Below are 15,261 nucleotides of genomic sequence, written 5' to 3' on the forward strand. Positions count from 1 at the left end.
GAAAAATTACCTGAGTGAACCCTAATTGTATGAAAAAATTCCTTATTGCATGTTGCTGATGTACACAACTAAAATGCCGTCAGACGTTTTCATCCTATTTTTTGGCTTAATATCCCTCAATTTTCAGGGAAAAATTTTTCACTAACCAATGGTAATTCATAAAAAATTAGAGATTAAATTTTTTTTAAAAGACCGCTCCTATTTCATAAAAATACAGACAAACCTTGGTTGCTTAGACGACGGGGCGGCTGCCAAGACACTTTGGCAAACGTTGAACTCATAATAGCTTGAACACATTCTGGGGCGTTTACAGGAACTGGGACTGGTTGGGAGGATGGAAGATTCACCATGATTGCTACAAGAGGGAAATTTTTCAAGAACTCCTGGAAACCGTTGTGGAAGAAACTTTTCAAACCAGGATGATATTCCTCTGTTAGGATGTTTTCTCCGTTGGTCCAGTAAAACAAATCATTAGCCATTGCCAAAGATTTTACGTCTTGGAATTGTGGTCTTTGAGTATTCTTGCGCAGGTCACTCACTCCTTTTCTAGAATTAACAGATGTCATATTAGATAATCCAAGTATTTGAAGTTGCTAAAGAGTCTTGAAGAGTTGAATGGAATCCATCGCTACAGGTTACACCTCTTAAATATGGATCTGCAGTTCATCACAAAAACCTCAAAACTTCATTTTAAAACTTAAAAGTAGTTTCAGACTTAATGTTCTTACTATATGAAACCTAATATCACTCAATCTGACATTATTTTTACTATGGGCTCTTGCTGATACAACACAACTTTCCATTAATTGATCTTCCTTTTCTACACTGACCCAAGCTAATTTGTGATTTATTTTTTTACATTTTTTCATGCTGCTGGTCTCTAAAAAAAAATTTTAAGAAACTAAATTACCTCTGTGATGCAGTGAAATTGTTTCAGAGAGATGCAGAAATCTCATAATGCAATTTTAAGAAGGTTCAGGTGGATCTTTAGTTCTTCGGAAAATGATTAGATGGTCGACAGATTGATAATTTCTGGATTTTAGGGCACTTTTTCTAAATTTTCAAGGAAGAAATCACGCTGTTGAAGGTCAGATACTTGTGCAAAAAAATCTGACCGAGAAACACTTTGAAATAATGCCCGTGGCGACTGACGCCCGTGTGACGTGAATAAGACGAGTGAACGTTTCAAATTGTTTTGCCTTCCGATTTGCAATCTTCACTCAACACTTACTTTTATAGCTATTTCAAAATGTTTCTTGGTCGAATTTTGTGTACAAATACCTGATTATAAAATTAATTAATCAGAAATCATTGATTGATCGATCCACTATTAATCGTGATTCAAACCTCAGTGCCTTGGGCACAAAGAGGAGCTTTATAAAAAGACAATTCTTTGATTTTAACATGTTTCGCATACCCGTCGAAAGAGATTGATATCACAGTATTGTCATTATGAACAGGGGCAATTAGCTGGAAATTGGTGTAATCAACTATGAAGACTCCTAGATTTGGATTCTCGTAGATTTTTGTTGGTTCAAAAGTTTCACTGGGATTCATCCCAATATCTGCCAAGTCAAGACGGAAGACGCCAATTCCTTTGACAGCCCAGAATAAATATCTGAAACATATTTAATGTGTTATTGAAGAAATCACAACATCGGGAGAGGAAACTGAATTAGAAATTGTAACCAGCTCATTTATTGAATTGAATTTGAAAATGAACATAATTTTGTGCTTTCAATGGACTTAGGCAAGAATAGTGGCAACGGTTGCCTCAAGCTGGTTCTATAGTAGGAACTAAGGGGGGTGGGGTTCTACCTGAAAGTGCTGGATTATCACTTGTGTGGTTTTTGAAGTAGTATTAGTAATAAAAAAAAAAACCCAAAGCATCCATCCTCTCTCATGTTTTTACAAATCTGCAAAAATTAAAAAGATGACAAGGCACTTTTTCCATAGGGGTTAATTCAAGATAACATTGGTCTAAGAAGAAAAACTACAACTGTGAGTTACCTATCATTCCTGCCTTGCTATCAGCACTGAAACGAGACCTTTTTTCTTCAATTTTCCCCCTTTAATTCTATTACAATAGTTCCATGTTGTTACTCTTACATATGGTTGCATGCATTTTATAAAATTGCATGCCATTTTTTATCATAGAATTTCGATGTCACAGTTTTTGTGCTCATGCAGCATGGGAAGCGGATAAACAGGGATATCTTCCTGCTGAGTGGTCAAATAGGCTGGTTTCAAATTAAATGAACCCTTAAAAAGACTGTCTTCTACCTTGTCTTTTCATGCAAAAATCAACATCCTGTACATTAAATTGCAAAAGTGCAACCATCAACAAGAAAAGGAACCTCCAGGTCTGAAAACGCCAAGATTAAAAGATTGGCACCATTGCTAAAAGGTGCGATACAAACAATTAGGCATTTGAAATGCCCAACGGTGTCAAGACAAAGTAGAATTGCAAAGAATCTAATTTTGCAATTCATAAAGATAGTTTCAGATGAAAACTCTTAAGATTTTTGTCAACCTCATTATATGCTCAAAAATTGGTAGGTGAAATTGCAAGAATTACTCTTTCTATTAATGCAAAAATGTACAATTAGCTTCTCATTCTTGGTATGCTACAAAAAGTTTCCGATTGAAAAACGGAATTCAGAGTATTCGACTCAACCTGACGAGAAAAGCTTGTCTAAAAAAGTGGCCTCCATGCGATGAGATCCCTTTTCACTTGAACTTAATGTCCTACGGATGTCCCACCCTATTGTACAGATATCTAATGACAATATAATAATATGTAAATATAAATTTCAAGAGATTGATTCTGAATTGTAATACCACACCCATTGTAAGGATCGATTTCAATATGATCTGGTTTTATGGAGAGTCCTGAGACAACGACCGTTTGATTAGAGCCATCCAAGGAGCTCTGGATAATTTGATAGGATGATGAGCTAGAATTGAGACTAAGATTCTGGAGAATGTACAGGTGGTCATTTAACCAGTCAACACTTAAATCTAATGGACGAGCTGAGCCTTGAGAGAAGATTTCTACAGGGTCGGCAGAGTGACTAGATGAGCTCATAAAAATTTTTCCTGACGAATCAGACACAAACAATAGTTCTCGATGCACATGGATTCCTACTCCTATAAAAACAGAAATATGATAAAATATTAAAATGACCAATAAAAAAATGCAAACATAATATACAATATTAAGAAAAGAAATCCACTTACTTTCAGAGTTTTGATAAGGCACTTAAGTGCAGTTTATGGAAAAATTGAGATATTAATGATTTCAAGTAAAACTAGTTTTAATGCATGTTCTGAGAAAAATTCAATCCTGAATTACAATTTTTAAGCACCAAAAGTCAGTTTGAACTTCCTTTTCATCATAAGGATCCATGTAATTTTGAAACTTATCAAATACATATTTCTCGACATAGCAGAAACTGCACTTATTTCTTTTTCTTCTTCTTTGTATCTCTACTGCTGGGACAGATACATAATTGCTACATCTACCATTTAAAAAAATGGTTCTAGTGGTGAACTCACCTTTTATGATGTTTTCAGTCCTGAATAAAACTTCTAAATTTTCGAACATATCCTTTGCACCATGCAGACTTTTTTCAACAGTATGATAAGAGGCAAGAATTAGAGTGGGTACATCTGATCCTCCGGCATCTAAATAAAGGGGCAAAAGCTTGATGAGCATCCACATTCAAAGCATAACTTACATAAGTGATAGATTAACAATTCCAATTTGTGTATAAAATAAGGATAAAAATTGAATGAAAATTTCACTCTTTTTAACAAGATTTAAAAAATTTACTTTGGTCATGGCACTGATCAGTAAATTTTATCATAGTAGGTCAGGTATGTAGGTATTGATTTGTATAAAAAAGAGCATTTGTATTAACTTTTTTTTTCCTTTACAAATTTTAAAACGTTGACCTAAAAAAAACTTTAACACCTATGGGTACCGATTGCTCTTGAAAAAGATGATGCAGAAATGAAGATACCTAGACTTATTCAACGCCTTGCACTCTCATGATTTTCTGTCAAATATAAAGAGAATGGAAAAAATGCCACTACATTAGTACACCAACGCAATACGCAGAAATTAGAGATTCTCAAGTGAGCGCAGATTAGTACTCATTCTTTCTAAATGAAGAGACAAAGAAAGACTGGACAAGGCAAAGGGGTTCTTGGGAACCTTTCATATACCTTAGAAGCCTTTTGTTAATTGAAATAAAGTAAAAGCTAGTGGATATCTATTAAAGTGCTTAAAGTGACACCTTTAAAAAAATAGCACTTAAAACTTTGTTAAGGTAAGGTTCTTAAAATCCTTTGCTCTTTCAAATTTTCTGAGCACGGTTTGTCACAAATAACAAATCAACTATACCACTTGAAGCCGCTGGAGTGCATACAATGATTGTTGCAGATGGTCCTTTTCCAAACATATTTCTCATGGCGATGGAAACTGAATAATTACGCGATGGAGTTAAATTTTCAAATGTACAATACGTATTATTTTGACCTGCCGGGATGTCCTGTTGGGCAAACACAGAAAACATAGTAAAGAATCAACATTAGACATCTACAGAAGGTAAATATACATTAATTGTAAGTGGCCTCAGGTGCTTCCAAGAAGGAAAATGAAAGAAAAAGAAAAAAAGGAAAACGAAGAGAGAAAAAAATGATGCACATTTGGGAAATTTTTCAGCACCTACACTTTCTTTTATTCCTCTTTTCACGCAGGCGTTTCACCTTGTGTGCTTGACCAACCCCCGTCCCCCTTCAAGACACCTTTTGACCCTCCCCCCTCTCCCCGTGGTGTTTCAGGTAACTTAAGGAAAACCCCTTGAGGATGGTGATGCACATTAAAACTTCTTTTTTTTAAAAAAAAACAAACAAAAAAAACAAGTGTTTTAGGTATCTTATCCAGCCACTAGCCCAGCTCACCCGTTCCGCCCGAGATCTTAACATTTTCAGCCATTCTGACCGCGCACATACTGCGCGCAGCGAGATTTTCACGAAAACGCGGAAAATTTAAATTGACGCTTGGTCATACCACGAGCGTCTCTTTTCGCGCCAGAGCCACAGCGCACACTCTGCGCGCAGCAAGACCTCTTTCCGCGCCAAATCCACCGCGCACACTCTGCGCGCAGCGGATTTGGCGCGAAACGAGGCCACCTCAGAAACGCGGGAAATTCAAAACGACGCTCGGTCAGTACACGAGCGTCTCTTTTCGCGCCAAATCCACCGTGCGTGCACGGTGGAACGGTGCGCGGTACGCACTTGGCGCACTGGTGTCTTGCGTTTGCGTAGAGTCCACGACAAATAAGTTAACCCATTTTTACATTGAGACAGAAGAAATGCCCTCCCGAACCCCTTATTTACTTTCAGCTTTTACGTACAAGCAGCTGACACTCAGTGAGCCAGCCTCATTGAATTCACGATTATACCATGGACAAGCGAGATCAGCCATGCGAACTGTGCTTGGCTTGACCTTTCTTTATTTTATCAGGGTGTCTAGTATTTTTTAATTTTGAAAAATACTAATATTTTTCTGATTTTTCCTAATATTTTTTAAAAAATTCCTGATTTTTTCATTTTGAAAATTCCTGATATTTTCCTGATTTTTCTCGACTCCTGGCACGGTAGGCAAAAAGCAGTAAGCCTTTCTCCGCTGAGGAGATTCGCGTAAGAAAAATTCCTGATAAAACGTCCGATTTTCCCGATTTTCTTGATCGGCCAAAATTCCTTATATTTTCCGGTTTTTCCTGATGCTAGACACCCTGCTTATTATTCGGTCTATACATGCCGATTATAAAAGATCAATAAAATGAGCTCCATGTGTAAAAGAGGTAGACAGTTTGCAATGCCAAAAAATAATAACTCATTTCAATTGAATCTCTCAGCTCGAAAACAACCCAACTCGGGTTTTTTACGATGTCCATTTTTTAGCGTTGAATCACTCCTTATCTGGCTGTGGCGCAATTTTTATCGTCCCCTAAAAATATTCATTTTTCCGAGATGGGTTGTTTCCGATCACAATGAGAGGGTCGATTATATCGTCGCACCTCTGACGCAAGGCCGTAACTCAATTCGTGTGTGAGCCCTGCTTCACCTATAAATCTATGCTTTCCGGGGCCCATGTGGAAATCGAGACACGCCCTTGCGTCTGAGGAGCGACGATATTGTGGATGAATTTCGATGAGGGGAGCTCCTTCAATTTAGCGTATAGGCAATACACATAATACTCCGACGCAATAGCAATCTGTGCTATTAGAGAGACGTGGCCACTGGCCAATGGACAAGCATGTTGAGGAGATAATCAAAGTCGAATGTTTTTCATCTTGTGGATGTTACACTGAAATGGGAAAAAAAAAGAAGAAAAAAAAAAAAAACAAAACATTGGATCTAGAGTTCAAACTCTTAAAAACATCGACAGGAAAAAGTACTCTTGATTCAATCAGAATCTCGCTTACATCAAGAACCAAACCTCTTAATTTAAGCGGATTTCGTTTTGATTCCAGCAAAAATCCAATTGAATCAAGAGTTTTTTTTCTTGTCAATGTTTTCAAGAGTCTGGACTCTACATCCAATGTGTGTTTTTTTTTTTTTTTTTTTTTTTTTTTTTTTTTTCCAGTGTAGAAGGATAAGAGGTTTAGGCGGGAATGAAATGGGCTAACCTTGACGGCGGTGTATCCAGCGGGGAGTTGGTTGATTTCGAGGGCGTACGAGAGGAGGGGGGCGTTTGGAAAGAGGCCAGGCTGCCAGGAGACGGAGATGTTGGTGGCATCGTTGGCGATGGCGCTGACGATGATCGGCGGTGATGAAGGGACTCCGGCGGCCATGGTCCCGATCACGAGGCTCGGGGCCGACCCCACGCTGTACGGCGCCCCGTTGCACTGCTCCAGGACCAGCATCACTCGGAACTGCAAGAGTCAACGAGGGGATCATGGTGTTTTTCGGGAACCGAAGCGCCTTCACTTCGACGGTCATGCAATATGAGTTACAGACAAGGCGATATCGTCATCTTCGGGCCGAGGCGCCTTCACTTCGACGGTTATGCAATACAAGTTACAGACAAGGCGATGTCGTTACCCTCGGGCCGAAGCGCCTTCACTTCGACGGTTATGCAATATGAATTACAGACGAGGCGATGTCGTCACCCTCAGGCCGAGGCATCACGAGCGCCATGCTATGTTTGAAAATTTCCGCCGCCATTTTATTTTTGTACAGAGAAATTGTTGGTTGAATCTGTTTGAAAATTTCACGGAATTTTATAGGCAGCCCAAAGAAAACTCAGTGAGATTTCCGGACAGCTTCATTAAACAGCGTCTCTGTAAAAAAATATAAGGGCGGCGGAAATTTTTGAACGTCGTCGCATTGCGCTTGTGATAATATTTGTATGACCGAAAGGTCACGATATTGTTGTATCATACAGGGGTCTTGAAGCAAAAAATGCGCCAAAAATGTACCCAAAACGGGTTGTAGGGGGTGAATATGTGGTTCGTGTGGACTTAAAATCGCAAAAAATCGGAATCATGGCTGATCTTATTCTCGAAATACCGCAATTTGAAATTTTCTTAATAAATGCAAGTTTTCTGCTGATTTTGAACAGGTTTTATTATTTACTTTGTCCATTTAATCGGTGTCGGTCAGTTCGAGTCCATATATTTACGTTTTCATTTTTCGTTCGATTCATGTCGATCGAATACATACCCTCTCGTTGAATGCAGACGCCTCATTTTTTCGCCTTCATATTTTTTTAACTGAGCAATTCGCGATCTGCTGCGTGTGCAGCAATTGCTGTTACGGATATATTGTGCGTGCTGATTTCAGCTCATTACATTTTTGATTTTTTTTAAGGCGTCCTAGGTGCGAAAGAAATTCGCCTTCAGCTGCGTCTGCAGCAATTGTTGTTGCGAATATGTTGTGCGTGCTAATCTCACCTCATTACATATTTGACTCTCTGAAGGCGTTTTATGTGCGAAAGTAGAGCACCCTGTTGGAGAAATCCAGAAGCAAGATTGGAATTTCTCAAACCCAACCTCCTTTGTTCTCCAAGAGATTGCGCTCCTTGCGCACATAAAACGCCTTCAGAGAGTCAAGTATGTAATAAACTGAAATCAGCACGCACAGCATATTCGTAACAACAATTGCTGCGCACGCAGCTGAAGGCGAATTGGTGAAAACCGTATAATGCACGTTGAAGAACATTTTAGCTCTTTATATTGTTACCGATAGAGAGTTGTATTTTATGAATACAATTGAAACTTATCTTTGGAAAAAACTAATTTGACTCGAGGAATGCTTACCTGGTATCTGGTGTAGGGCTGTAACCCGTGGATTAGGATATCATTTTCGTGAACCCAAGACTGGTTTTTGCAGAATTGCCAAGTTGCATCCATCTCTTCGTACTTCCACTGGACTGTGTACGTGACGTTGAACATTTTCTTTCCTTCCCATCTCAGACGAACGGAATGGGGCGTCAACGCGTCACCCGCCAAGGACGGTGCCGTTGAACCGGAGGACTCTATTCTTTCTATCGATTTCCGTAGCCAATGAAAATTAAAAGAAAGCTCATAGATTAGCTACATTGAATGCCTACACATACATTTCCGAAGTACTTCAGTCCATCGTTAAAAAATATGAGCAAGATTGAAGAGCTTTAATTTCAGAGTTCAATGGTGGTTCAATGATGACTGACTGCGATGTCATTCTGAAGAAGAGTGCTGTACATGACTTTAAAGCGTATGAATTGACTGATTTTGGACCCAAAGACAAAGAGACAAACTTTTGGACGAAAATAATCAAACATTTTGAGACCATTTGCCATTGTACACCTGCTGAATATCTAATTATCTACCAAAGTATTGTACAAGCAGAGGGCAGTAAATATTTAGGTTCAAAATCAGGTGGACTTGAGGTAAATCGTGCATAATTTTTTTTCCAGCGTATTTTGAATGTTGCTCACTTTTCCCCCATAAAATGTTTACTTTTGGGTAAATTATACGAATACCTTTGTTTAAGATTTCTGATTATGCTGGATTAAATAAATACGTAGCTCACATTTATGTGGTTGTGACTTTGTGAGACAAAAGGAGGAGGAACATTAACAAGTCCACGTTTCCCCTGAAATTTTTACATCATCAAAGGAAATTTTCCACCGTTCGGATGCTCATGGGGCGTTTTTCCTTGGGTATTAGAATGGCAATATGTTAAGAATGCGATTTATGAGTTACCTTTAAGGTCGCGGCAGAATTCTTCTAAAGCCGGGTTACATTCAGGGATTTGTGTCAAGTAACTCCGCAAATCTTGAGATCCATTCTGCAAACATAAAAGAAGGAAAAACTTACTTGAAACGCCTTTCATTAATATGAGTGCACGTGCGTTTTAAAACGATAGAGCTGCGGTGATCACGACGCTATCTAGCAGAGGGGACTAAAGCCTTTAACATCGACGGTTTATGAGAGACAAAGCTGCGATTTCGAACGACTTTTTTTTCCTCTCTGGTTTTTTTGGAAATCCAATTCGTGTTTGAATGGATCTCGACCATTACTACACGAGCCGCAGCGTAGGGGTTAGCCACGAGAGCAAGGTTCATCCCTTAAAGCCGATATCAGGGAAAAGGGACCCCTCCCCCCCAAGTTTTGGTCAATTTAGCAGTGTTCGTTGGGCGTTTTTGGCGATAAATCGATTGATCTGCCATTTAAATCTATGAATAGGATCGATCAACAGGTCGTTCCCAACTGCCAACTGACAGCACTTTAATAATCGATTCTTTATCACACTTTCAAAAGGGGAAATATCGATAAGTGATAATTAACGGCTCGCCCCTGCAATTCAGGGTTAATATTAAAAACATGGAAACTTTTTTGCCAATTCATTCTACGTTCGGGTCGGTGGTCATATGATTCATTTTTGACAATACTGGTCAGTTGGAGCTAGACTAAATTTTGCAGCAAGGAACTACTATTTCTGGTTCATTTTAGAAACAACGCATCAAAAGTTGCCCCGTGCAGATAGGAGCTTTTATTGATGAGCCAGACTTCCGTATTGCAAAATTTAATCCAATATAGAGGAGTTTTGCCACAACTAAAGAGTTCACTTTTTTTGTACACTGAAAAAAACTACAGCTGTGGGCTATATAGACATACCGTCCGTGTTCCGGGCGTAGCACCTGGAGCAATCGAAGCTACGGTTCCAGCACCCGGAACTTTCAGCCTCAGAGCCGGGAATAGACGGTATGTCTACATAGCCCGTAAATTTTTTCAGTGTGTTTTGGAAATTTAAAAAAAAAGTTGAGATTTTTTCCTGGAGTTCCTATAAGGTTTTATTTGAGGCTTTTACCCCTCTAGATTTTGGCAGAAAAATTACCCTTGCCCTCAGGACACACGGAACAATCCTCGTATGGAACTCACTGAGTTACGCTACCGGCTACCCTGAAGCTGAAATGTTAACTCGGGGAGCGTGTCGAAATGAGCGGCGAATGAGGAGTCTGGCTAGCCTTGTTTCTTTTTGAGCTTCTCCAAGAGCGTGAGCGTGTCACACAATTATCCACTCAAGACATCGATCGACCGTCGCGCGTCCCGGCACACAGTGGAACAAACCATTAGGGGAAGTTGGACATGAGATTTTTTTACTAAAATTGCAAATTTTCATGTTTAATTTGTCATATTTTGAGTTTTAAGGGATGCCTCTGCTAGAAAATTTTATGAAATAACTATGTAAGTTTCGGATTAACGGAAAAATAAGCTTTGAAAGTTGTCCGACCAACATGTCCAACTTCTCCATAAACTCGTCCCACCGTGCGGCGTCCGTGTGCCCCAGTGTAAGTTGCCAGTGGACGCTCGTCGCTGACAATGTGTAATGACAACATACAGCGCCATGGCTGAGCTCCAAACCCACAAATCTCAATTGCAGTAAAAAGGATCTGAAGAGCATAGATCTATTTTAGGTCGAAAAAACATGATAAAGTGCTTTCAAGACAGAATTTAGAAAAAATTCAAATATTTGGGGGGTCAAGAGGGAGGGTGGGGGAGGTCCTGTCTCCAAAATCTTGACAATTTTCAATTAATAAGCTCAAACTGATTGTGAGCAGAATAAACTCATTCATATTTTTAAAACTTGCCTATACGTAGGATCAACAGTGCACGGATCTATCATTTTTTCGAATAATTGATGAGCTGAGCACACACTTTACGTTTTCAGAGCTGATTCATTTAAAATTAAGCTGCTTTATAAACTTCAGTTTGGGGGAAACTCATCCACTCAATACAGCATGTCAAAGTTTTGCAGTTCTTGAGAATAGTTTGAACAAATTAGAAGATCTGTGTAATTTTGCTCTTAAAGTTATAGGCTTAATCGTTACGTTTAAAATTTCTATGAAGTCTTCATTTTTTAGAGCACTGGATAAAAAACACATTGGATCTAGAGTCCAGACTCTTGAAAACATTGGCAAGAAAAAAATACTCTTGATTTAATCAGATTTAAGCTTAAATCAGGAGGAAATCCGCTCAAATTAAGAGGCTGGGTTCTTGATTTAAGCTCAAATCCGATTGAATCAAGAGTATTTTTTCTTGTCGATGTTTTCAAGAGTCTGGACTCTAGATCCAATGTGTTTTTTTTTCCAGTGAGGAAAAGCAAATCGTCATTAAAACTTGAACTTTTTACGGAATCATCATGGGAAGGTAAAAACAAAACCAAAAAACAGGTTTTTTACATGCAAAGCGAATTTGTGGCTGAAGGAAGACATTGCGAATTGGCAAGACCTAGGAATTTGCAACACTAGGTTCGAATTGACAACCCTGATTAATGTTCACCGGTAGTAAAGAGCCCACTCTCCAATTAATTCCAGCTTCCTCATTAATACCATGCAGAGCGGCTTCTCAGGCCCCCCGCCCCCCTCCCTTCGTCCCTTCATTCTTGCCCCGCTGGCTACAGACTTCTAACCGCGGGTCCACCACTGCGGAGCATCCCTCTATTTTCGAAAGGGCTACGAAAAGACGTATTCACGGAGAAGAGGTCCACGTATCAGGGTTGTCATCAAATCCAGAAAATGACATTCCCTAACATTTCCCTGAGTTTTATTCATACTTTATCCGGGAAGGCTGCTCGAATCACTCTACTTCTATTTGTAACACTTCACTCGTAGATAATATACTCACAATAAGTATAGCTCCAGGTATACCGCCGTGCCAAGGAAGAACACCGTAGGTATGAACATTCTAGAGCTGCCAAATTTCCTTCAGCAAAATGTTTATTTTTTAGGAAAGTTGTGAATATTTTTCCTTTAAATTTTCAGAATCTTTAGGTAAAATTGGGAGCAAAATTACACTGGAAAAAAAACACATTGTATCTAGAGTCCAGACTCTTGAAAACATTGACAAGAAAAAATACTCTTGATTCAATCGGATTTTTGCTTGAATCAAAACGAAATCCGCTTAAATTAAGAGGCTTGGTTCTTGATTTAAGCTAGATTCTGATTGAATCAAGAGTAATTTTTCTTGTCGATGTTTTTAAGAGTCTGGACTCTAGATCCAATGTGTTTTTTTTTCCAGTGTATCTAAAAAATTGGAAGGAAAATATTCATAAGTTTACCAGGAGATTCGTGTTTTATCAAGGGAAATTTGGCGACGCCTGAAGGTTCATACGGCGTTTTACCTTGGCGCTAACGCCTGGATGCAACTATTCGTGCTCGGTGGATGCCTGTATTGCATACACGGAGAATTGAAGGCGTTTTGGGGTTCGCTGCCTTCGAAGCAATGCGCGCGAAAACCGTTACAGTTGCTGACGGGATGTTGCTCCATCGAAGGAGCCAACTTGTGGGTCCAATCGCCATTGAACCACCTTAAACTCCCCCCCCCCCTCCCCCGCCATCATCTCCCCACAATGTTTAAGGCACTCTTGGGATTAACTCTACGACCTTGTGGTGAAATAGGTCTGAGCACTGAAGAGACTAATACAACATCAAAGATTCTAGTGCAACGAGGACTACTCATTTTAAAGTAGACGTATTTTCAGGAAAGGCGTGGTGATTCAAACGCAAACAAGTGCTGTGCATGGTCAAACAGCATTAAAAATTCGCAAAATTCTTGAGGAATTAATCACTCTGACCATTCTCCTACGGAAAAATGCTTTTGGAGCAAATCATAGGTGTAAAAATTGTGAATAATTTTCGAAACATTTAAGGTGACAGGATGCATGTAGGAGAGCTTGCTAAAAACAAATCCTATTTAAAACAAATCTACTTTGAATGGAACGAAACTGTCGTGAGAAGTCTGGTCCATTAATGCCGACGTCGGATGAAACAAGTAATAGGAAGATTCAGAACTAAGCGAGTTGTGACAATTTGAAGATCGTTGTCGAAGGTATATAAAAACGAAACATGTTGAGAGGATTGCGTTGGACATTTCGACCAAGGCGAGGACGGAGAGGAACCTTTTTCCGACGATTTAAGCTGACCATAGTGAACTATTCAACCCAAACCAGCATAACTGATCCTAGGGATACGTCGATTGGATTTCCGCAAACCCGAAATCGGAAAACTCGGAAACTGTAGGTACTGAAAATAAAAAAAATGACCAAACCATAAAAACTACCTAAGGTCTTTTTATCGGATCGCATTATACATTCAGATGCTCCAGTGAATGAAACCGTGGTCATTACTAATTCTTCAATTAAACTAGGAGGCATGCACCCACTACGATAATATGCAAGTCTCGGTTCGGGCTCCCCCCCCCCCCCCCCCGCTCGGGGAGACGACAGAAAACATTCGTCTCCTCGCCCCCCCCCCCCTTTTCTCCAATGACGCTGGACGCTGCACTTTAGTTTCCGCACCAAAATCTCGTCCGTAAATTAATTGAACACCCCTTCTTCCTCCTCCTCCTCCTATGGTAGGGTACCGCGTCTTAATTGTCCCGCACAGATGCTCCTCGACAACGATAAGTTTACGCGTTATTTTTCCCGTGATGTAACACTTCCTCTCCGAGGACCTAACCTCTTCCGAGTTCAAATATTCAAGAGGTTTAAGGAACAATTATGGTAACCCGGATGTACCGAATGTCAAGGGCGTGGGAAAATACTTTTCTGAGGAAGGAAGGAAGGAAGGAAGGAAGGAAGGAAGAAAGGAAGGAAGGAGGGAAGGAAGGAAGGAAGGAAGGAAGGGGAAGGAAGAGGAAGGAAGGAAGGAAGGAAGGAAGGAAGGAAGGAAGGAAGGAAGGAAGGAAGGAGGGTAGTAGTAGTAGTAAGATAAGTTTATTTTAATGCGGTGCTTTAGCATCGAAGGCCATTTACGAAGGAAGGAAGGAAGGAAGGAAGGAAGGAAGGAAGGAAGGAAGGCATGCAAAACGACTTATCAGCTCATTCAAGAAATCGCCTGGTGGCTAGGCGTCTAATTTTTTGCGAACGCCCAAAATACACCAGTTTTCAAATTTCGGTTAGGTGCTAGGCCCCTTTTGCCCCTGCAGCCAGGAAAAATTAATTCTTGATAGCCACTTTAAGTTTCTTTTGATTTTCCGGGGGGAAAGATATTAAAATGTCTTTATCGATTTCAAAGTTTGCTTTTAATGTCATTCATTAGTGAATTTAGGTGGGAGCCTTTGAAAATGCATTACTTGGTTCCTCTCTGCTTAGCTCTGGTCTTCACGTAATTTTGATGGGGACATATTACTTGTGACACTCCATGTTTCTTGCCTTGTTTAAAGACCCATTATCAATTTACAGGAAAACATTCTCTGATCGAGTTGCCTTTCTGGTTTTCAGCATAATCGGACGATGATGAAAAGTGTCGCGTGAGTCTCTTGTAAAGTTGCGGTAAACAGTCTAGTTTTCACGTCATGCACGTGAGTTATTGCTTTGAAGTTTGATTGATTGATTCGATCGAGTGCCCTTCGACGCGGACGAGAAGAAATCTTCGGCTTTTTGCAACAAGCGCATCGAGGAAAAACTAATTGGATCACGAGTTCCAGCACTCAGGAGGGTAAAACAAGGTTCCGCGGTGGAATAGTTATTTATTTATTTTTTCGTCATTAAACCACACGTTATTACTTTCTGCATTCGTTTAAACGAAACAAGTATGTGAGCATATTTCATTTCAACAATAAATAACTATGATCTAAGAAATCAAGGCTCTTATCATTTTGCAAACAACTCAATCAATAATTGTATTAAATCGAGATGGAAAGCAACCGAAACGGTCTTTTCCGTTGAGGTTATTACATTTGCCAACTTTAAGAGTGGTAT

General features: G+C 39.6%; 1 protein-coding gene across 8 annotated transcripts in view; it reads right to left on the bottom strand.

Moving 5' to 3' along the window:
- sev (receptor protein-tyrosine kinase sevenless) overlaps positions 1–15,261 on the bottom strand; it is a 64,798-nt gene that overhangs the window by 26,369 nt on the left and 23,168 nt on the right. For 7 of the 8 annotated variants that reach the window (XM_072299377.1, XM_072299372.1, XM_072299373.1 and 4 more), the window contains exons 2-9: positions 9,261–9,345; positions 8,334–8,560; positions 6,702–6,947; positions 4,409–4,556; positions 3,559–3,687; positions 2,847–3,150; positions 1,418–1,618; positions 224–546 (exon numbers count right to left, since the gene is read on the bottom strand). In XM_072299377.1, coding sequence (XP_072155478.1) covers positions 224–546; positions 1,418–1,618; positions 2,847–3,150; positions 3,559–3,687; positions 4,409–4,556; positions 6,702–6,947; positions 8,334–8,468 — 1,486 coding nt within the window. In that variant the 5' untranslated portion in view covers positions 8,469–8,560; positions 9,261–9,345. Of the gene's footprint in view, positions 1–223; positions 547–1,417; positions 1,619–2,841; positions 3,151–3,558; positions 3,688–4,408; positions 4,557–6,701; positions 6,948–8,333; positions 8,561–9,260; positions 9,346–15,261 lie in introns of those variants that run through there. The other variant, XM_072299378.1, reaches the window with a different exon arrangement.

The sequence above is a fragment of the Bemisia tabaci genome, chromosome 4 (genome assembly GCF_918797505.1).
Source record: "Bemisia tabaci chromosome 4, PGI_BMITA_v3".
NCBI classification, from domain to species: Eukaryota; Metazoa; Arthropoda; class Insecta; order Hemiptera; family Aleyrodidae; genus Bemisia; species Bemisia tabaci.